Source organism: Orycteropus afer, unplaced genomic scaffold (genome assembly GCF_000298275.1).
Source record: "Orycteropus afer afer isolate SDZICR_OR568_19922 unplaced genomic scaffold, OryAfe1.0 scaffold00123, whole genome shotgun sequence".
Lineage (NCBI taxonomy): Eukaryota > Metazoa > Chordata > Mammalia > Tubulidentata > Orycteropodidae > Orycteropus > Orycteropus afer.
Window position 1 is genome coordinate 7178177 of NW_006921710.1, and position 19926 is coordinate 7198102.

The 19926-nt window shown below is 47.2% G+C and overlaps 1 protein-coding gene across 1 annotated transcript in view; it reads right to left on the minus strand.

The window, feature by feature from the left end:
• The window catches only part of RALGPS1 (Ral GEF with PH domain and SH3 binding motif 1), a 392441-nt gene that overhangs the window by 25461 nt on the left and 347054 nt on the right, over positions 1-19926 (minus strand). Inside the window, exon 11 of the mRNA XM_042781469.1 lies at positions 710-836. Within this exon, the coding sequence (XP_042637403.1) occupies positions 710-836 (127 nt within the window). The remainder of the gene's footprint in view (positions 1-709; positions 837-19926) is intronic.

Below are 19926 nucleotides of genomic sequence, written 5' to 3' on the forward strand. Positions count from 1 at the left end.
GCCAGTAGTAGAGTACCCAGCACAGAGTAAGTACTGAATGCAGAGGAAACTACTAGTCTCTTCTGGTCTGTGAGTTCCTCGAGGGCCAGCCTGGCTGGGCCAAGGCTTGTGTCATGGTAGAAAGAAGGAAGGAAAGGAAGAGGAGGGATAGATCTGTTCAGGAACCTATGCCTAGTGCCTTGGGGACACAGGCATGATTGTCCCTCAGCAATATGGAGGACTCACACATCCACCAGCTTTCAGCCCTACAAGGTTGGGTGGGCCAACAGGTTCACTGCTCTGCAGGCCTTCTGTGGCAACTGGCAAGCAGGGACTCTGAGCCCATGAGACATGAGACATAAAATGCTGCCCTGGGTGACAGTCATTTTGTGTCTACTGGACTCTGGGGTTCTCACAAGAGAGTCACCGACTGAGCATGGGCAAACTTTCTGGAACCCCACTCTTGCTTCCCTGTCCTTGACATTCTTCCTCCATTGGCTACTGATACATGTCCATAATATGTAGCGTGCCCTGCCACAGCTGGCCTCAGCTCTTCTCTGAGTCTGTGCTGGACTCAAGATCAAGTACCAGCCAGAGACACCAAATGTCTCCATCAGCAACTCCCAGCGTGAGGTGGGGAAGGGACACAATTGGCAAGTATTTCCCAGCATTCCTTTAGGTCTCATTCAGTATGATCTAAAACCCTTGAAAGACCTGCTCAGTCACCCACTTGTTGCCCAGGCTGTGGCTCTTCCTGTGTCTTGGGACTGGGGGTGTGGGGAGGCTGCCAGCAACAGATGCATCAGGACAGGTGGGCCTCCGGCTGAACCTTGCAGAACTGGAGCCAGCAGAGGGTCCTATGAACAAAGCAGAAACAAAGAGCAACAATGGGAATTATGGTGGCAGGGAGCTCTGTGGAGGCTGGGTCAGGACTGTGGAGGCTCAGAAGTGGTGGGTTTGGGGTTAGCACCTGGCCTGGCTGTCACAGATTAGGCAAAGTTTATATGAGCCCTATGGCCTCCTACTCATTAGATATGAACACGTTCCCTCAAATTAGCTCCCAGAACTGATAACTGTCAGGATGGCCACGTGTCCTGCTGTACACAGTGCTCACTGACCAGGAAGCTCCACTGTCTAATAAAGAGCTGAAGGGAGAATGCCATGGGTAGTTATGGGAACCAGTGGCCTGGCTCCTCATTTTCCCACGGCATTGAGTTACTGAAGGCCACCTTGCTAGTAAGTGATAGAGTTGAGACTTAAAAGTATACCTTCTGACTCTAAGACCAGTGCCCTTACCATGGTGCCCTTATATAGACACGTTCAGTTTTCTACACTTTCATTCAACAAATGGGGACTGAGAGCTTATTGGGGGTGGTGGTGGTATTTAATTTACTCAGTGAAAGCACTTAGATAGGTAGGGGTTCAGATCCTAGGACTGTCAGTTACAAGGTGGGTGACCTTGGACAGGGTACTTAACTTATTTGCTGAGCCTCAATTTCCTCATCTGAAAAGTGGGAATAATTAAACATAGCATAGTGGCTAAGACACTTGCCTGCTAACCAGACGGCTGGCGGTTCAAATCCACCAGCCACTCCTCGGAAGGAAGGTTGGGCAATCCTACTTCCGTAGTGATACTGCCTCGGAAACCCAAGAAGGGGTCGCTATGAGTCGAGGCCGACTCGACGGCACATAACAACAACAACAACAACAACTTGCATCAGAGTTCCCTTTTTTTGTTTAGTTTTTGCAGATTGTTGGGAGGAGTCTATAAAGTAAGGCATGGTGAGAGCAACATACTTATTTTAATATCATGATTATTACCACACCCCCTTAGCTCCAGCCATGGCGCCAACAGGAAGTCATTAGAGCCAGGGAGTTGGACACCACAAATCCCACTGTGTACAGTCCACAGAGACTGAAGTAAGAGTCCATGGATCCTTCATGCTGGCCACATCACAGCTGCATCTTGAGGGCCTTGGTCCTGACCACTGTTGCACTCTTTAGCTTCTGATCTTGGGCAGGGAAGCCTTAAGGGAAATGACCCCAGCTGCTAGACCAGCTCTAGCTACCTGGACCAGAGACTGGTGGTGAAGGCCTGGGCATCTACAAAGGGGCTCAGCTGCTTCCTGCAGAGCACTTCAAATGCAGAGCAAATCAAAGGGGCTGCTGCCAGGCCATGCTTGGGAACACTCCTAGAGGACTGGGAAGCAAGAGGTCCATGCAGAGCTCCACATCCTTGTCCTGGATCCACAAGTGACCTATGGGTTCCCATGTCCTTCAGTTAGCTCAAGTTATCTTTACATTAGTGCCCAAAGCCTGTAAACTGTGGAAGTCCAGCTCCCTTCTGTTATTTCTGAAGATTCACAAGGACGGAAAACTTGTATCATCCCTAGCTCTGAATTCCTGCTCCTAGCTGAATTCCTATTTCCTACTAGTTGTCTCACCTTCTGCTATTCTTCCTCCACACCTTACTACTCTGCACACTCACTACCTCCTTCGTTTTCCTAAAGCCCCACTATCAACCCCTTTAGTAGGCCTTGGTCAACTTTCTCTATTTTTTTTCCCCAACAACTATTCTCATATTTGACTTATCTCTTTAAGCCCTCACTCAATTCACAAGACACCCTCCCTTTCAAATGATGCCACTCTACTTCAGTGAGAAAGCTGTGTTTGTCAGTTTTGAGCTCCCTCACTTCCATATCTGCAATTATCACAAATACCATCCTTCCCACCAGTCCTGAGAAGTCGGCTGGCCTCCGTCAGTCAAGGCCAATCCCTCCTCTCCAGCCCTACTTACCTCCTCTTGAGAATTCACTCCATCAGTTTTCCCTTCTCTCTCTGACTCCTTCTCTGGCCTATAAACACACTCTAATCTCTCTTTTTTCTGTAAAATAAGGTCCTTTGTCCCTGGGTCTTCCTCCCACCCCATCAGGCTTCCTCCCACAGAGTGTCTATGCCCCGTGTTGCACTGCTTCTGCCCCTCCCATTCACTCTTCAAGTCACTAAAATCTAGTTTCTGTACCGAATGACACTTGCAGTGACCTCCTTTTTACCAGACCAACAAACACTCATAAGTCTCACAAGAGCCCTTGGCATCTCTCTCTTGAAACGCTCTACTTATTCTGTGCCTGTAACGTCATGCTCACCTGGTTCTCTTTGTGCCCCTTCAATTGCCACTACTCTGTCTCCTCCGTGGGCTCCTTATCCCAGCAACCCACCATGCAGGCATAGTCCGCCCAGGGTTCCCTCTTTAGCTCCTGTTTTTCATTTGATTTGAACCACAACAGATATGCTGATGACTCTTTATTGCAGTCCTCTTGCCGCCAAGACCTTTATATCCATGATAACTCCCTCTAAATTTCCCTAAGGTACCCCAAATCCAAAAGGGCCAAGGTTGAAGCTGGTATCTCCTTCTCCTGTATTTCCACCCAAGGCCGGAGGCACTGCTGTTCATTCAATGACCTGACCTGGAATACAGGGCTTGTCCTTGGCTTCTCCCAGACTATGATTTGCCTTTTCTCTTCTCTCTTCTTCTACTCACCATATGCAATCACCAAGGCCCCCAGATTTTGCACCTCCACCCTGTTCACCTCTCATCACTGACTGGTCTGAGGTTCCATGTTTTCTTTTTTCTGCCTCCAGTCTGATCTTCTCAAATCCAATCCCCATACAGCTTCATGAGTGATTAAAAAATGAAAAGCTGACCATGTTATTTCCCTTCTTGAAACGGTCCATGACATGGTGTTCAAGACCCTTCCTGACCTGGTCATTCAAACTGATCTTAAAATCCCCATGGAAGAGTAAAAGGCCAAAAGAGCCAAGCCAACTCTAAAAGAAAAGAAACGACTTGCCCTACCAGATATCAGAACAAAACACACAGCAAGAGTAATTCAAACAGCTTTGTACTAGGGCAGGGATAGAGAAATAGATCAATGAACCAGAAGAGAGAGCCAAGAACTTGCTTCATGATGGTGATAGTGTTACAAATTGGGGGGCGGGGAGTGAAAGTGAAGTCATCCTTCACTTTCACTTTCTAAGTGAATCTAGATCCACTGGGTTCTATGTGGAAAAAAATAAAACTAGATCACTGCTTTATATAAGTGGATTAATGTCATGAATATGAAAATAAAAAATGCCAACTCACTGGAAAAAAAAATAGCATATTTTTATGACCTTGGGGGAAGGGAACAAAAAGCACAAATGAAAAGGATAAAAGGAATAAATCTGATTACCTTAAAGTTAAACATTTCTATACAAAAAAAGAGAAAAATCAAAGTTAAAATGCAAGTCATAATCTGGGAGAAGGTATTTACCACCCAGGTAATAAAGGGTGTTTTCTGAATACTAAGCTATCTGGAAAGCTTCAAAAAATCAATAAGGAAGAGAAAGTGAGCAAAGTATATGAATCGAAAATTTACAGAAGAGAAAACCCAAATGACCAATGGAAATATGCTTAATTTCACTGGTAATAATAGAAATGTGAATTACAGTAAAAATAAGATACCTTTACACCCCAGATGATTATAAACACATAATTTGCCTGGCAATATCAAGTGTTGACTAGGATATAGAGGAACAGGAACGTTAGTTTGGGGCTCATATAAGTGTAAAAGTATTTGGTGAGGCATTTGTTTGTTTGTGTATTCACTTGGAGAGACTTTGTAGGCTCTGGAGTCAGACTGACTATTATCTTTATGGAAGTTGCTTGCCAAGCCTGGCTCTGCTGTGGTGCTGCTGGCTAGGTTTGAACAGGCAACCTTTGGGTTACTAGCCAAGTGCAGACTACCTGTACCATCCAGGGGCCTTTCAGTGTAAAGTATTTGGAAAGCAATTAGCAATACTGAGTAAAGGTGAAGGTGCAGGGAAGCAATTCCCATTCTAGGTATCTGTTCTACAGAAACTTTTGTACATGTACACAAGGAGACAGACACACAGGGATGTTCAGTGAAGCACTGAGTATAACAGTAAAAAAAGTCCAAACAACTTACCTGCCCCTCCATAAGGAAATGGATAAATAAGCTGTGGTTTATGCATTCAACAGATGCTACAGAGCGAAAAAAAAATGAAGAAACTAGATCTACAAGTACCAATACAGATAAATCATAAAAACATATGTTAACTAGGAAGAACAAGTAGCAAAACAGTATCTATGGCATGAAACCCCATATATAAAATTTTGTTGTTGTTGTTGTTAGGTGCCGTTGAGTTGTCTCTAACTCACAGTGACCCTGTGGACAGCAGAACAAAACCCTGTCCAGTCCTGCACCAGACTCATAATCCTTGCTATACCTGAGCCCATCGTTGCAGCAACTGTGTCTATCCATTTCACTGGGGGCCTTCCCCTTTTTTGTTGACCCTCAACTTTACCAAGCATGATATCCTTCTCCAGGGAATGGTTCCTTCTGACAACATGACCAAAGTAGGTGAGACAAAGTCTGGCCATTCTCGCTTCCAAGGAGCATTCCGGCTGCACTTCTTCCAGGACAGATTTGTTAGTCCTTTTAGCAGACCATGGTACTCTTACCATTCTTCTCCAACACCATGACTCAAAAGCATCAACTCTTCTTCGGTTTTTCTTATTGATTATCCAGCCCTCACATGCATAATAGGCAATTGAAAATACCATAGCTTTGGTTAGGCAGACTTTAGTCTTTTAGGAGATATCTTTGCTCTTCATCACTTGAAAGAGGTTTTTCACAGGAGATATGTTCAATGCAATATGTCATCTGATGTCCTGACTGCTGCTTCCATTGGTGTTGATTGTGGAACCAAGTAATATGAAATCCTTGACAACTTCAATCTTTTCTCCATCCACCATGAAGCTGTTTATTGGACAAGTTGTGAAGATTTTTGTTTTCTTTATATTGAGGTATAATACATATTGCAGACTGTAGTCTTTAATCTTCATCAGTAAGTGCTTCAAGTCATCCTCACTTTCAGCAAGTAAAGTCTTGTCATCTGCATATTGCATGCTGTTAATGAGTCTTCCTCCAATCCTGATGCCACCTTCTTCATATAATCCAGCTTTTAGGATTATTTGCTCAGCATACAAGATGAATAAGTATGGTGAAAGGGTACAACCTTGACGCACATATAAACTTTTAAAAACATACAAAACAGTAGTACATGTGTTTATTCATAATCATATATGTAGTATAATATAAAAACCTACACAGGAATGATATGCAACAATATCAGGACAGCACACACCTCTAGGGAGAAAAGAGAAAGAAGGCCAAATGGGGATGAGGGGGACTTCTGCTCTTATGTGTAATATTATATTCCCAAACCAAATGCATGAGTTGAGATAATCTCGACTCACAGCAAAATTATAGGACAGAGTACAACTGCTGCATAGGGTTTCCAAGGCTGTGAATCTTTACAGAAGCAGACTGCTACATTGTTCTCCCAGGGAGTGGCTGGTGGATTCGAACCACTGACCTTCTGGTTAGCAGCTGAGCACTGTAACCAGTGAGCCACCATGGCTCACTTAACATTATATTATTTTTAAAAATACGAAGCAAATATGGAAATACGTTAACTTCAGTTTAATATGGATGGTGGGAATACGAGTATCTGTGATATCATTTTCTATATTTTTCTCTATGTATTAAATATTTCATCATTAAAATTATTGTTGCTGCTAGTGTCATTGAGTTGGCCTGTGACTAATGGTGATGCTATGCACAACAGAATAAAACTCTGCCCAGTCCCGGGTCATCCCCATGATGGGCTAGGCATCAGACCACCGTGATCCCCAGCATTTTCACTGGCTGATTTTTGGAAGTAGATCACCTTGAACATCTCAGTCTGGAAGCTTCACTGAGACCTGTTCATCCTCCTACCAACAAGCAAGGCCCCACTGACAGACAGGTGGGGGCTGTATTGGCCAGGAACCCTACCTGGCTCTCCCACACGGAAGGCAAGATTTCTACTACTGAACCACCATTGCCTCCTGCTTACTTAAAATCAGAATACTTAAAAAATAGTAGGCACCTGCTATGTGCTGGGTGCTGTGCTAGGTGTTGTGCTGGAATCTTCCGTTTGCTCCACTTGATCTACTCTCCACATTTCTTCACCCTGTGGCATGAACTAGCGGGCTGCATTATGGGGACTAGATCAGCAGGCTCCCTTGACCCGTGCCTTCTCATTGGAGTAGGCCAATGGAAAACACTGGCTAGAGTAGAGAAAGGGAGGAGAGTGAGAGTGGGACACTGCTTCCTCAGATCTCTCCCTATGGGGTCACTCCTGTAGGTAACAGTCTTCTCAACCCCTCTGTGACTCTGGGTTTTGGTGACCACTGCCTCCTGCACTCCTAAGGGTGGTAACAGTGCTCCATGGGCTCTAGCCCTGAGGTGCTGCACCATCCCCTGGGTTTCCCTACACTCTGCCCACATCTTTGTAAGCAGCTCTATTTGGACACTTTCCTCCAGTCATCCAATCTGAGTGTGCCGTCTGTTTCCTGCCACGACGCTGCAGTGCCTTCACATATAACACCCTTCTGAGGTCTGTGTTACTATCCTTATTTCACAGACAGGGAAGCAGAAGCTCTAGATATTAAGCATTTTGCCCAATGAAACAGAGCTGGCTGACAATGGAATGTTTCAAACCCAGGCCTTATGAATCCATGAAGTGGACACCTGGGACCACTTTCCCAGTACCTTCTCGAGGAATCACCCCTCCCACTGGTGGAGTTACAGGGGAGCCAATGGCAGTCCTATGTGGCCTTGCCCCTAGCCCCAGTGGATTAGTAGGGGTGGACATCTTCCCCAGGATTTTTAGATTTGAGCTTAAGAGTCTGAAGTCTCTTTTTGGTGGATAATAAAACCTAGACACTGTGGTGGCCATGTTCTCCTGCTTGTAGAAAAGGAAGCTGGCCTGTGGTGATAGAAAAGAAACTGACTCAGAGTAAGGCCTGAATGCAAGGTGGAAGGCAGGACCTTTCAATTGTTTCTGGAGCTCAGTGCATCCCTGCCTTAACTGTATTTTACAAGACAGTGTTCTTCTTTTGGTTCCTCTTTTTGGTTTCTCTATTGTTTGCAGCCAAAAGAACCTTAACAAAGAGACCCCATTGCACTATAGCACCTATTAGCTCGGTACCCTGGTGAGGGGTTGCAGAGAGGGGAGGCTGTCTGAAGTTCTGCTTCTAGCCTTCAAATGGCATCCCAAGAACAGGGCTCTGACAGACCTATAGATAATAACGAAGCCGGTGAGTCACGACCCTGAAGTAAAGGTTCTTGGCCTGGATTTCATGAACCTGGAGGGGGGTCCCTGGAAAGCCTTTGAGGAGTGTGTGGAGGAACTGAAATTGCATCTCAGCTTTGTGTCTGTGCATTTTTCTGGTGTGTGAGGCCACGCTGTCATCAGCTTCTTTAAGGCTAGAATTCTTAACCAGGCAATGCATTGGGATCATCTGGGGAGTTTGTTACACGCAGAGTTTCTTGGACCCACCCTGGGAGGTTCTGGTTTGGTTGGCCTCTGACTGGTTTGCATTTTGAAATAGCTCCCCAGGTGAGTCTGTGGCACAGACCTGGTGAAGAACCCCTGCTCAAAAAGCTGGGACCAAAGGCAGGCTCTAAACTTCTGTCCTGCAGGAACGTCCTCATGTAGTTAACTGCTCCACAGAACGGAAGAATGAAAACCATCCTGCTTTGTTTTCGTTTCGCACATATTGCTCAATAAATGAATCCATGTAGAGGGTGGAATCTGTCTTGTTTATCATAGCCATGTACGAGGAATGAAAACCTCACTGCCTGAGTCACTCTGGCTCCCACTCTGGGTTTAGGAAAATGTTTTCTAGACGTTAAATTTCATTGCCCCTCCCCATGGTTCTGTACTGGAACTCAAGACTGACTGCTCCTGTAGTAGAAACAGTACTGGTGATAACGATGGTTGAATGCTCTATGTCCAGCCCTGTGCTTTGAGTCTGGGCTGCAATCCATGGGATGGGTACTCTCAGTAGCCCCATTTTATAGACAAGAAAGTCAGAGCTTATTTATATACCTGCTAAATGCTGAAGCCAGTGTGTACTTGAGCCCAGGTACACACTCACTATCAGGGTAATGACAAAGGTGGGGGCTGGTAGAGGAGAAACTCCAGCTGTTCAAAGGTCAGTGACTGGTCAAAACATGAAGAAGAAGCAACAGTGACCATATTGGAGGTGACCTAACAAGCAGGAAGCACTTCCTCCAGGAGATCTGTGATGGATCAGATCTAGTTGCTACTCTTGACGAAGGGAAGATGAAGGGGACTAATATCTATTATGCACTGACTGTGTGCCTGGCTTTAACGAACACTTCAATGTCCTATTTCATTGAATCCTATGCAGCAGGTACTTTTATTATTGCCATTTTAAAAGAAGGCTTGGAGGCTAACTGCCACACAATGTCACATGGCTGGATGAGATGCTGGATTTTTTTTCCCATAACCCAGACCCTGCTGGATGTTCTGAGGCTTGTCTGGTAACTTCCTCTGGGCACTTCCTGCTCACTCCTGATTGACTCTTTTCCCCAATCTGTCTCCATGGAGTTCCTGTCTCCTGGCTCTGATTCCCATTTGCAGTCTTACCAACACCTCTGTTCTTGCCTTTGACACCTGGCCTCTTCAATTTAACTTCTGATTCTCCCGCCAGGACTCAACTCAGATAGTTCCCTTTTCTTTCTGTGTGCCCAGCCTCAGGTGCTCATTGAGCCAGCTGGGGAAGGGTGGGGGCCTCAAGTTGAAGAGCTCACCATCGCCCTAGGCCCAATTGCAGAGCTAATGCTGCTCTCAGTGCCCTTGGTATCAGCCCCTCCCATCCACTGCACTGTTGACCAACAGCCTGGGTCTGACGCAGACACAGAAGAATTTCCATTCAGCTGGGACCCAGGGATGAGGGTCGCCCTCACTGCCAGTAAGTGACACCCTCTGCTACCGAAAGGCCTGTGTTCTTGCCTGGCCAAGCCTGGAGTAGTCCCCATGTGTCAGTCAGCACCAGGAACATGTATCTTCTGGGACTGCTCCTGAGCTGGATGGCTGGAAAGTTTATTTTTCCATGTCCTCGGGGGCAGGGACCAGGGTAGGGGCAGTGATAATGAGACAGAACTCTGGCCTTGCTCAGTACAGTGTAGTCCCCGTTGCCCAGCCCGATATGGCACAAATATCTGGAAAAACTGACCATGTGGCTTGACTATCTCAGAGGATTGCTCTATTTTTCCTCAGCATAATTTTTCCATGAATAATCTTTAAAGCTCTTTAAATGACTATTTCTTTAGCAGTTTTATTGGAACACATGAGAAATGACAGTCTCTGTGGGGAACGAGATATCATATTGAAAAAAATCTGGTTTTCATTACACTCATTGATTGGAAAAGAAGAGATCACGGGGCCTTCTAGTAACAGCCCTGGAGTGGACAGGCTTAAGGATGATGAATGGCGAAAGAGAAGAACTCAAGACGAGGAGGCAGACAGGCCTGGGCTCTCATGGTATCTGCCACCTGCAGGATGTGTAACCTTGCGCAGGTCACCTCACAGCTCTGAGCAGGAGTTTCCACATCTGTCAAATAGGGACAGTGATCCGGACATTGCCACCTCCCTGTGACAAGTGCATGAAAGAGCACCCCTCTTTCCTTCAGGTAATGAATGTGTACTGAGCCCCGACCCTCTACCCACCACTGGGTCGGGTGCTAGAGACACAACAGTAGACTACAAAGATGTTCAGTCTTCATGCAGTTTACAGCCAAATGGGGGAGACATATAACCAGATAATTACAACCAGGAGAGACACATGCTTTGATAGAATCATAGATAAATACAGTGAAAGTAATAACTATGACAACAGTGATGATGATAATGATGACAGCTAACATTTACTGAACACCTACTATGTTCCAGAAACTGTGCTAAATGTTCTATACATATAATCTCATCTCCATCTCACAGTAACGTTGTCATGCAGGTTCTGCTATAATTTCTGTTTTATGATGTGGAGGTCAGAGAGGTTAAGCAAATTGCCTCTAGGCGAGCAGCTGGTGAGCAGTACAGCCAGGAGCACAGTGCATCTGAGGATACAGGGGAAGGGTCAGAGAGGCCTATTGGAAGGTCTGACATCAGGCTGGGGCAAGAGTTCCTGTCAGAAGTAGCGATGTATGCAAAAGGGACAGCATGTGCAAAAGCACAGGGGTAATGAACAGAACTAGAAAAATGCAAGCCTGGCTGGACAGTCAAGGGTGGGGAATGTTTTAAGAGATGAGGCAGAAAGAGAGGCCACAGCAAGAGCTGAAGGGCCTTTTGAGGAGACCAGAGTTGAATGAGGGAAGGCATGGAGTTTTGGGGACAAGGTGGTAATGTGCTCGTATTTGCACTCTAGAAAGATGTGGCTAGAGTTTGAGAACAACTGGGTGTGGCCAAGACTCAAAGCTACATGTTGGGAGGGAGAGATGTGGATGACAGATGTCCAGGAGCTAGACTAGCCAGGGAATATAGTGGTAGAGAGGAGATAGGATGATCCTTGGTGGAGACTGGCTCCATTCACTTAGGGAGCAGGTCTCAGAAGCAATGTGCCATTCTCTCAACTCCAGCAGGTCCTGGTCTCCACTGTCACTGCTTCCTTCTCAGAGACGGCCCTGTGGCGACACCATCACACACAACTGTCCCCTTTCCTGTGGTCTGGATGTCCGGAGAACCCAAAAGGGATGCCCTTGGCTAGCTAGCTGGTGCTTGAACACTGCCCAGAGCCACAGTGTCCTCTTCTGTGCACCATGAGGACCACAGCAGATAAACCTGAAATATTTGGTAAACCAAACCACCCTGGAAATGAATGTCTATTTATGCTGTACGTCTCTCTTGGGAAAGGAGAAAGAGAAATGGGAAGGGGAGAAGTGCAGACCCCAGGGGATGTGTCAGTATTTGCAAACTGCAGCTCTTCTCCCATCTTCAAGAGTTAAAGGAGAAGACCCACTAACCCACCGCTGTCGAGTCCGTTCTGACTCACAGTGACCCTTTAGGAGAGTAGAACTGTCCCACAGTGTTTCCAAGACTGTCAGTCTTTACAGAAGCAGACTGCCACATCTTTCCCCCGGGGAGTGGCTCATGGGTTTGAACTATCCACCTTTCAGTTAACAGCCATGCACTTTAAGCACTGCACTACCAGGACCCCTAAGTAGACAACAGCGGGGGATTTTTGCTGACAGGAGGTCCAATGCTAATACATAGTTTATACACCTGAATTCTCTCAACAAGGGCTCTCTCTCCAGGTAGAAGGCAGGCCCAGTGGATGAGCCACCATCCTTCTCCTGTCACGTGCTCTGCTGTCACGTCCTCTCACAGCAGTCTGTACCTTGCCTTCACTCCTATTTACTTGTTATCAAGGAATCGGGTGTGATAACTTGTTTACTGTCTACCTTCCCTACTAATCAGAAACTCTGGGAGGCAGGAGCGAGGTTCCCAAGGCCCAACATAGGGCTGGGTATGCAGTCACAGTACTGTGTTTGCTGAATGGCCAGGTGTGGTGCTCCTGCCTGCGGAGGAGCTGGCTCTGCAGAGGAAGACATGCGGCTGGGAGAGGGAACCTCATTCCCGTGGATTTCAGCAGCACCCGAGCGGCCGTGCCCTGGGTCAGCACTGCACTAGTGAAGCTGCCTGGCAGTCCTGCCGGTGCTCAGGAGGAGACTTTCCAAGTCTCACACATCAGAAATTAATGGAAGGCAGCTGCGGCACAGGGGAAACTATTCAACTCAATTTGGAGCCGTGAGACTTGGGTTCCAGTGCAGCCTCTGCTGCCCTGTGCTCAGCTAGCAGCTCATGGTCAAGTCTTCTCATTCTTTCCAACCTCATTTTCGTCACCGGAGAGAGGCCAATGACAACGGCCACAGTCTGGAGCTCCTGAAAGCACCACAAAGCACATCTGGCTCACAAGGCATACTTGCCCCAATTCAAAGGGGGTCAGTGTCTCTAGGTTTCTTTCCTTCACATGCTGGAAGTCCTCTTCCTAGACAGAGACTCAGGCCCTCTCTTGGTCTGCCAGAGCCCTGCAGCTCTCTGAGGCACCAGGGCCCCTCTGCACAGAAAGTTGTTTGTCTTGAAAACCTTCTCTGGCCAAAATTCATGGTGAAGCCTGGGAGCTGGTCACTTCTACATTCACACACATTCTTTGTTTCTCATCCATGCAGCTCTCACGGGTCCTTACTGTGAGCCAAGATCTATCTCAAACATCACTCAGATGAGAAAAATGGCATCCAATTGCTCTTTGACTGTGGTGAAGTTGAGATACTTTCTCCTTGGAGTCAGAAGGCCCAGATTCCCAGGCCATAGGGAGCACAGAGCAAAGGAATGCCAGGGAACCCATATGGGTTCCATGTGGAGCCGGGCCACAGCAGGGCAGTGGAGTCAGACCAGAACTAGTTGTGAGTCTTAGCTCCTCTGCTTGACCATGACGTAACAAGCTACTAAGATGGAAAACATCAAGAAAAAAGTAGATATGGAATTCTAGAGTAACTGAACAAGAACTAGCTGCCCAGCTCTTGAGCTCTTCACCTAGGGGCCCCTCACCCATTCTGAGAATATGAAAGGGTAGCTTTCCAGAGAGAGGTGCATGAGGAGCAAAGTGAGTCCCACCCCTTGCCAATGGGGTGCTTTATTCTTCTATGAAATCATAAGTGAAGGGGGCCTCCAGACCACTTGGGGTGCTTGCAGTATGTCCTCAGCAGTTGGGAGGCACAGAAAACAGGCCTGAGTAAGCCAACCTGGTCACATATAGAGGGCAGTGGAGGCCACAATAATGTAGCTGGACTCAAGGTCTATCGGGACAAGGACAAGAATATGCCTCCTGTGGACCAAGGTGGCCTCATGTAAGAAGAGCTGGCTGGGGCTGTCTTAGGACCCCCAGCCCATAAGGTTTGAGGGGACCCAAGTAGCAAAAAGCTGATGGTAGGCACCAGAATCTGAAGGGCCGTGGAAGGGGCTGCAAGTGGCCCCCAAAATGGATTTGCATCTGCCAGGGTCAAGGGACCTGTGGAACTTCTGAAATACCCACCAAGTGCCCATGAGAGGAAGCATCAGCTTTACTGACTGCAGCTGGAGGGCCCTGTGCCCCAAGACAGCAGAAGCCCTACTAAGAGCGTGCCCTTTCCCCCAAATTTTCCCTTAGACCACAGTTAGAAAGCCAAGGGAAGGGGAGAAATGCTAAGGGCCAGAGAAGGGCCAAGTACCCCTGTTCTCCTGCCACAGCGGTCAGGCCTAAAGTACCCCAGCTCGGGCAAATGAAGGAGATTTAATGCCAAATCGGGTCTGGAGTTCGGATTGGTACATAGAGCTAGTCTTTTAAGAACCAAACTGGGATGGTGTGTGACTCCAAATGTCTATAAAAAATGAGTGGACATGCCAAGGTTACTTAAACTGCATAGAGGCCGGGACAATAGGGTGGAGCTCATGGCTTTGGGAGCCTCGTGTGCATCGTGCTTGGTCTGTGTGCTGTCCGCATGCACAATACAGGAACCAGAGGCCAGGCAACATATCTGTCTAGACTCCTGGGTTCTATTCTTAGTTCCACACTCACTTGATTCAGCATGCTGGGAGAAGGACCCTGACTCTCTGCACCGTGGCATCTTCAGCTATATGATGGGTTGCGTATTGACAGATGGGATGGGCTAAGACCACTGCCTGCAGAGAATAAGTACTCAATACATGTTTGCTGCCATTATTAGTGTCATTACTATTTATCTTTTTGAGTCTGTTTTCCTACTATGTAACAGCTAGTGTGGTGGTTTTAAAAGATGTCCACAAGTTCTTTGACACTGCTCCCATTGAGTGGTAGGGACCTAGTCAGGGCTTTGCAACTTTGTGACAGAGTATGGCAGAAGTGACACTATGTGATTTCTGAAGCTAGGTCATAAAGCTGTCATGCAGCTTCCACTTTACCCTCTTGGGGCATTCACTCTGGAGGAAAACCAGCTGCCCTATAAGAGCCTGCTACCCTGAGTTTGCCAGACTGTGAGGAAGCCAGGTCACGTGTAGAGGCCACATATAAGAGTTCGGCCTGAGCTAACCATCAAGCACCAGGCATGTGAGTGAAGATGCCGCCACATTGACTCTAGCCCCCATCTTTAAGTCTTTCCCGTTGAGGTCTCAGATATTGTAGACCAGAGACAAGGCATCCCAGCTAAGTTCTGTCTAACTTCCTGACCCATAGAATTAATGAGTATAGTAAAGTTGCTTTTTGGGGTAACTTGTTATGTGACAATAGTAACTGTAACAGCTGTGAATGCCTGTGCTGGAGCCGAGGTCAGGGCCTCTGGCTCCCCGTCCAGTGCTCTTCTGGCTGCCTCACACTGCCCCTCCATCTGGACAGCATCAGAGCTTACCCGTGAGGGCAAAGAGTGAATGCTACTGCGTGCTAAGTGTGTGCCAGGTGCTGTGCTAAGGGCTGTTCTGGCACAGTCTCAGTAAATCTTCTTTGCAACCTTGTGAAGTGAATACTATTTCCAATTCACCAATATGCAACAGGTTTCAATTGTCTAAGATTTTATAGCTAGGAAATATTAGAGAGCAGAGGGAAGGAAAACAGCTAGATAGCTAAGAGAGAAGTATTGATTTGGGTGAAGGGAAAGGCAATATACCAAAAGCGAGTGACCAACACAGTAACACCAAGGCAAAGAAAGACACAGAGATATGCACAAGAGATACAGACAACAAAAATACACACTTTTATATACACAATACTGCACTATCAGTAATAACCAACATTAATCTATGGGTGGATACAGGTAGACATGCTGAATGATCAGGTATGTATAGGCAAAAGGGAATATACCCATAACCATATATAAGCTTGGCAGATGATATTTCTACATACATATTTGTATGTGCTATAAGAATGTCCACATATATACATAATAGAGCTACTAAGGGCAAAGTTATGATAACTTCTTAGCCATAGCCAAACACCTTGAGGGAATGAGTCACTGGTCCATGGGCTTGGGACCATGGTTGCAGGGATATCAAACTCAGTTGGCGTAACAGACTAAATAAGAACATTGTTTTACATTCTACTTTGGTGAGGAGTGACTGAGGTCTTAAAAGCTTGCAAGCAGCCATCTAAGATGCAATAATTGGTCTCTCCTCATCCAGAGCAAAGAATGAAGAAAACCAAAGACACATAGAAACAATCAGTCCACGCGCCAATGGACCATGTGAAATAGCCTACATGACCCTGAGACCAGAAGAACTAGATGGTGCCTGGCTACCACTGTCAACCACCCAGAAAGGGGGATCAGTGTAGGAAATCCTGGATAGAGTGGGAGAAAAATGTGGAACAAAAGTCAAAATCATAAAAAAGACCAGGCTTACTGGTCTGATAGAGAGTAGTGAAACCCAAGAGACCTGGCCCCTAGTCACCCTTAGGGCCTGGAATGGCACTCACTCCTGTAGCTTCCAGCCAAACAATGTTGTTGTTATGTGCCGTCAAGTTGGACCTGACTCATAGTGACCCCTCCTTGGGTTTCCGAGGCACTATCACTACGGAAGTAGATTGCCTAACCTTCCTTCTGAGGAGTGGCTGCTGGGTTTGAACCGTCAGCCTTCTGGTTAGCAGTCAAGTGCCTTAGGCACTATGCTACCAGAGCTCCTAGCCAAACAATAGACAAGTGTGTAAGGTGAACATTTATACCAGGTAAGTACATCCTTAGAACAATCAAGCCCAGGAGATCAAAAGGGCAGTATCTGCACAGGGAGATAGCTCAGAGAGCAGGAATGCATAGGAAAGAAGGACACAAGGAAGAGGTAACTAAAGGGAAGGGGTAGGAAGAGAGCTGTTACACTGTGGGGAATTAGAGTCAATGTCACAAGACAAAATGTGTATGAACTGCTGTATGGAAAATGAATTTGCTCTGTAAACTTTCACCCAAATCACAACACAAAAAAAGAAAGAAATGTTAGAGCTGAGTTTTGAACTTAAGTCTGCCCGACAACAGAACTTGGCCTTTTAACCATCAGGCAGTGAAACAAAGGAAGACAAAAAGGTGTGTCTGAGAGCGGCCCTGATGGTATGAGTACAGAAACCTGAGGCCAGGCTGAGCTTTTCCAAGGCTCACTTTGCTGCCAAGGAATCTTCAAAGAAAACCTGTCAGTTGGTTAAAGCCACGTGGAGGTGGGACTAACAAAATCTGGAAATGTCTTCACTGGTTCCAAGGCACACACAAACGTTACTTGCCCTCTCTAGGGGTCAACGTTCTTTACGATTTTTGCTCTCCAGGAAAATATTAGTTCACTTATATAAACTAAACATTACATACAGGGGGAAAACTGAAAACGTGGCATTCTGGGCCGTTTTTTTCCTCCACCGACCCAGAAACTGAGGTGGTTTCTCCATTTCCTTTCTCACAGTCTATTTGTTGGTGTGAGCGGCCACATAGCCATTCCTCTGTGAGTGGAGAGGAGGGGGCACCCCTCTGTGGGGTTCAGGAGCCATCCCAGAGACAAAAGCACAGTCTTAACTCAGGACCACTTCTGACTTTAAACAAGGTTTCAGGGAGACCCATAACCAAGGCTGCCATCGATGAGATGGCATGGGACTTGCCATCTCCCAAGTCCCAGAGGCAGGTAAGCCAGGGAGGGAAGTGGGTGTGGCTTCACAGAAGGGTCATCTGGCCATCTTCGTTGTGCTCACACTGGCCTCCTTGTGTTCCAGTGTGCTGCTCCTTGCCCCCTCATGGTTCCTACTGCCTGTCTCCCCCACTAAAACATAAGCTCCACAAGGATCGGCTCTTTGTCTTACTCTCAATGGCTTACAGCAAGGGCTTGGCTCATAGTAGGCCCTGGATATGTATGCCTTGAGTGAACAAATGAAAGAACGCATCTTGAGGAGTCTCCTCAGCAGGTGTGGGGGTGACTTTCGACTGCTGGAGCCCAGAGCTGTAGCTTTAGTCCCCCTCCTGAGAAACTGAAGGAAGCTGCGTTCCTCCCATTCCTGGGCCTGCAAGAGGCACATTCCTGTTCCTGTGTTTGGGCGGGCTCCTGCCACGCAGCTCAGTCTAACTGGCAGACATGAGGAAGCCTCCCTGGAGCTGCCCCTCTGCTCCCACCCTCTACCAGAGCCCTCGGCTATTCCATGGCTGCAGCAGTATCCACCACCTCTCGGTCATCTGAGATGCAAGGGGGAAGCTGGGTCTACTGAGTATGTCTAAAGTCTTCCAGACAGTCCCAGCCCCTCTGGTGATCAATGAAAACCTTAACATCCTGCTTCCAGGGCTGAAGTTAAGGATTCAGAAAGTGAGTAGAAACCACTCCTGTGAGCTGGGGCTTGTGCCACTGTGTAAAAAGTGCCAGCCTCAGCACACCCCCTCACCCAGGGAGTGCCGAGTCAGCGGCCGGCCCACTCGGGAGTGGCTGCCGAGAAGCAGGTGCCCACAGGGCCCAGCAAGGAGCTCCGAGGCCACGGCTGAAGGGCAAGGGCAGGCAACCGTGGGTATTTATCAAGTGCATCTACATGCCAGGCTTTGGCTTTGAGAATTCCAGATTTGATCCTTACTGCAGGCAGCTTTCAGACTTGTGGACAAGACAGACATGGAATAAATAAGCACCCAGAGAGCTGTCTATTTACCACCGAGGGAAGTGCTACAGAGAAGGACGGAGTGGGAACAAGGGTCACCGAACTTTCTGTGAAAGGTTTGATAGGAAATATTTGGGGCTTTGCAGGCCATAGGGTCTCTGTTGCAACTAGTCAACTCTGTTGTGGTGTGAAACCAGCCACAGGCAATATGTCAATTAATGGACATGGCTGTATCCCAATAAAAAATACATGGTAGGCTGGATTTGGCCCACAGTTTTCCAACCCCTGATGTAACAGGGAGCCTGACCTGTTTCAGGGGTTGGGGGAGGCTTCCCTGAGGCAGTGACAATTAGCTAAAACCTGAAGGCTGATTCAGTGACAGAGGCAGAGTCATAATATTGACAATAATATCATCATAATAGAGTTACACTTGAGTGTTACAGATTGAACTGTGTCCCCAAAAGTATGTGCTGCAATTCCTAACCTCCATGCCTGTGGTTACACTCCCATTTGGGAATGGGTTGTCTTTGTTACGGTAATGAGACTAGATTAATGTAGGATGTATCTCGAGTCAATTTCTGAGATTTAAACAAGATTAAACAAGCAAGTTGGGAAGCAGAGGTGGGGTACGGGAGATGCTAAGCCAATGAAGACCACCCAGGAGCAGAATCTGAGCAGAGACAAGCATGTTCCTTGAGAACCAGCCGAGAGAGAAAGCCTCCCCTACAGCCACTGCCTGGAGTTGGGACAGCTAGCCTTCCTAACAGTGACATTTGTTAAAGCCACCCACTTAGGGCATTTCTGTTACAGCAGCACTAGAGAACTAAGACAATGAGTGTATTGTGTATAGGTGTCGGCACCACACTAAGTGGCAATAAGTTTTCACAACAACCCTTGGAGGGAGGTATTATTACTCCCCCTTTACAAAAGGAGAAAGTGAGGCTTGGATGGCAGGCTGGGGGTTCTCTCTTTGCCCACCCAGATGCATCCTCTACTCTGCTCAGTGCCCTTGAAGGCACTGAGATACATGTCTGGGCTCCCTCACCGTATGGCTTCCAGTTGGGTTTGGCCAATGGAAGGCTCTGGCAGCAACAGGAGGGCTGGAGAGAGGTGGGGTGTTTCTTTCCCACTCCCTTCTTGCTTCACCTCAGCATCTGTGGCAGTACCTCTTCTTGCACAACTCCAGCTTCTGTGGCTTTGCAACCGCAGAGGTCAGTAACACTATTCCTTCCCCATTCCTTCAGCCTAGGGGTGCTGGGTACCTCACCATGGTTCATTGGTTCCCTTCATTAGTCTCTTCGTGTGAACCATCTGGGGTCAATTCTGTTTCTAGCTAGGATTCTGACTAAGGCTGGGGTTAGTTAACTTTCTGGTTTCTGGTCTCATGAGGCTGATAAATGATAAAACCAGGCATTGGTGACTGT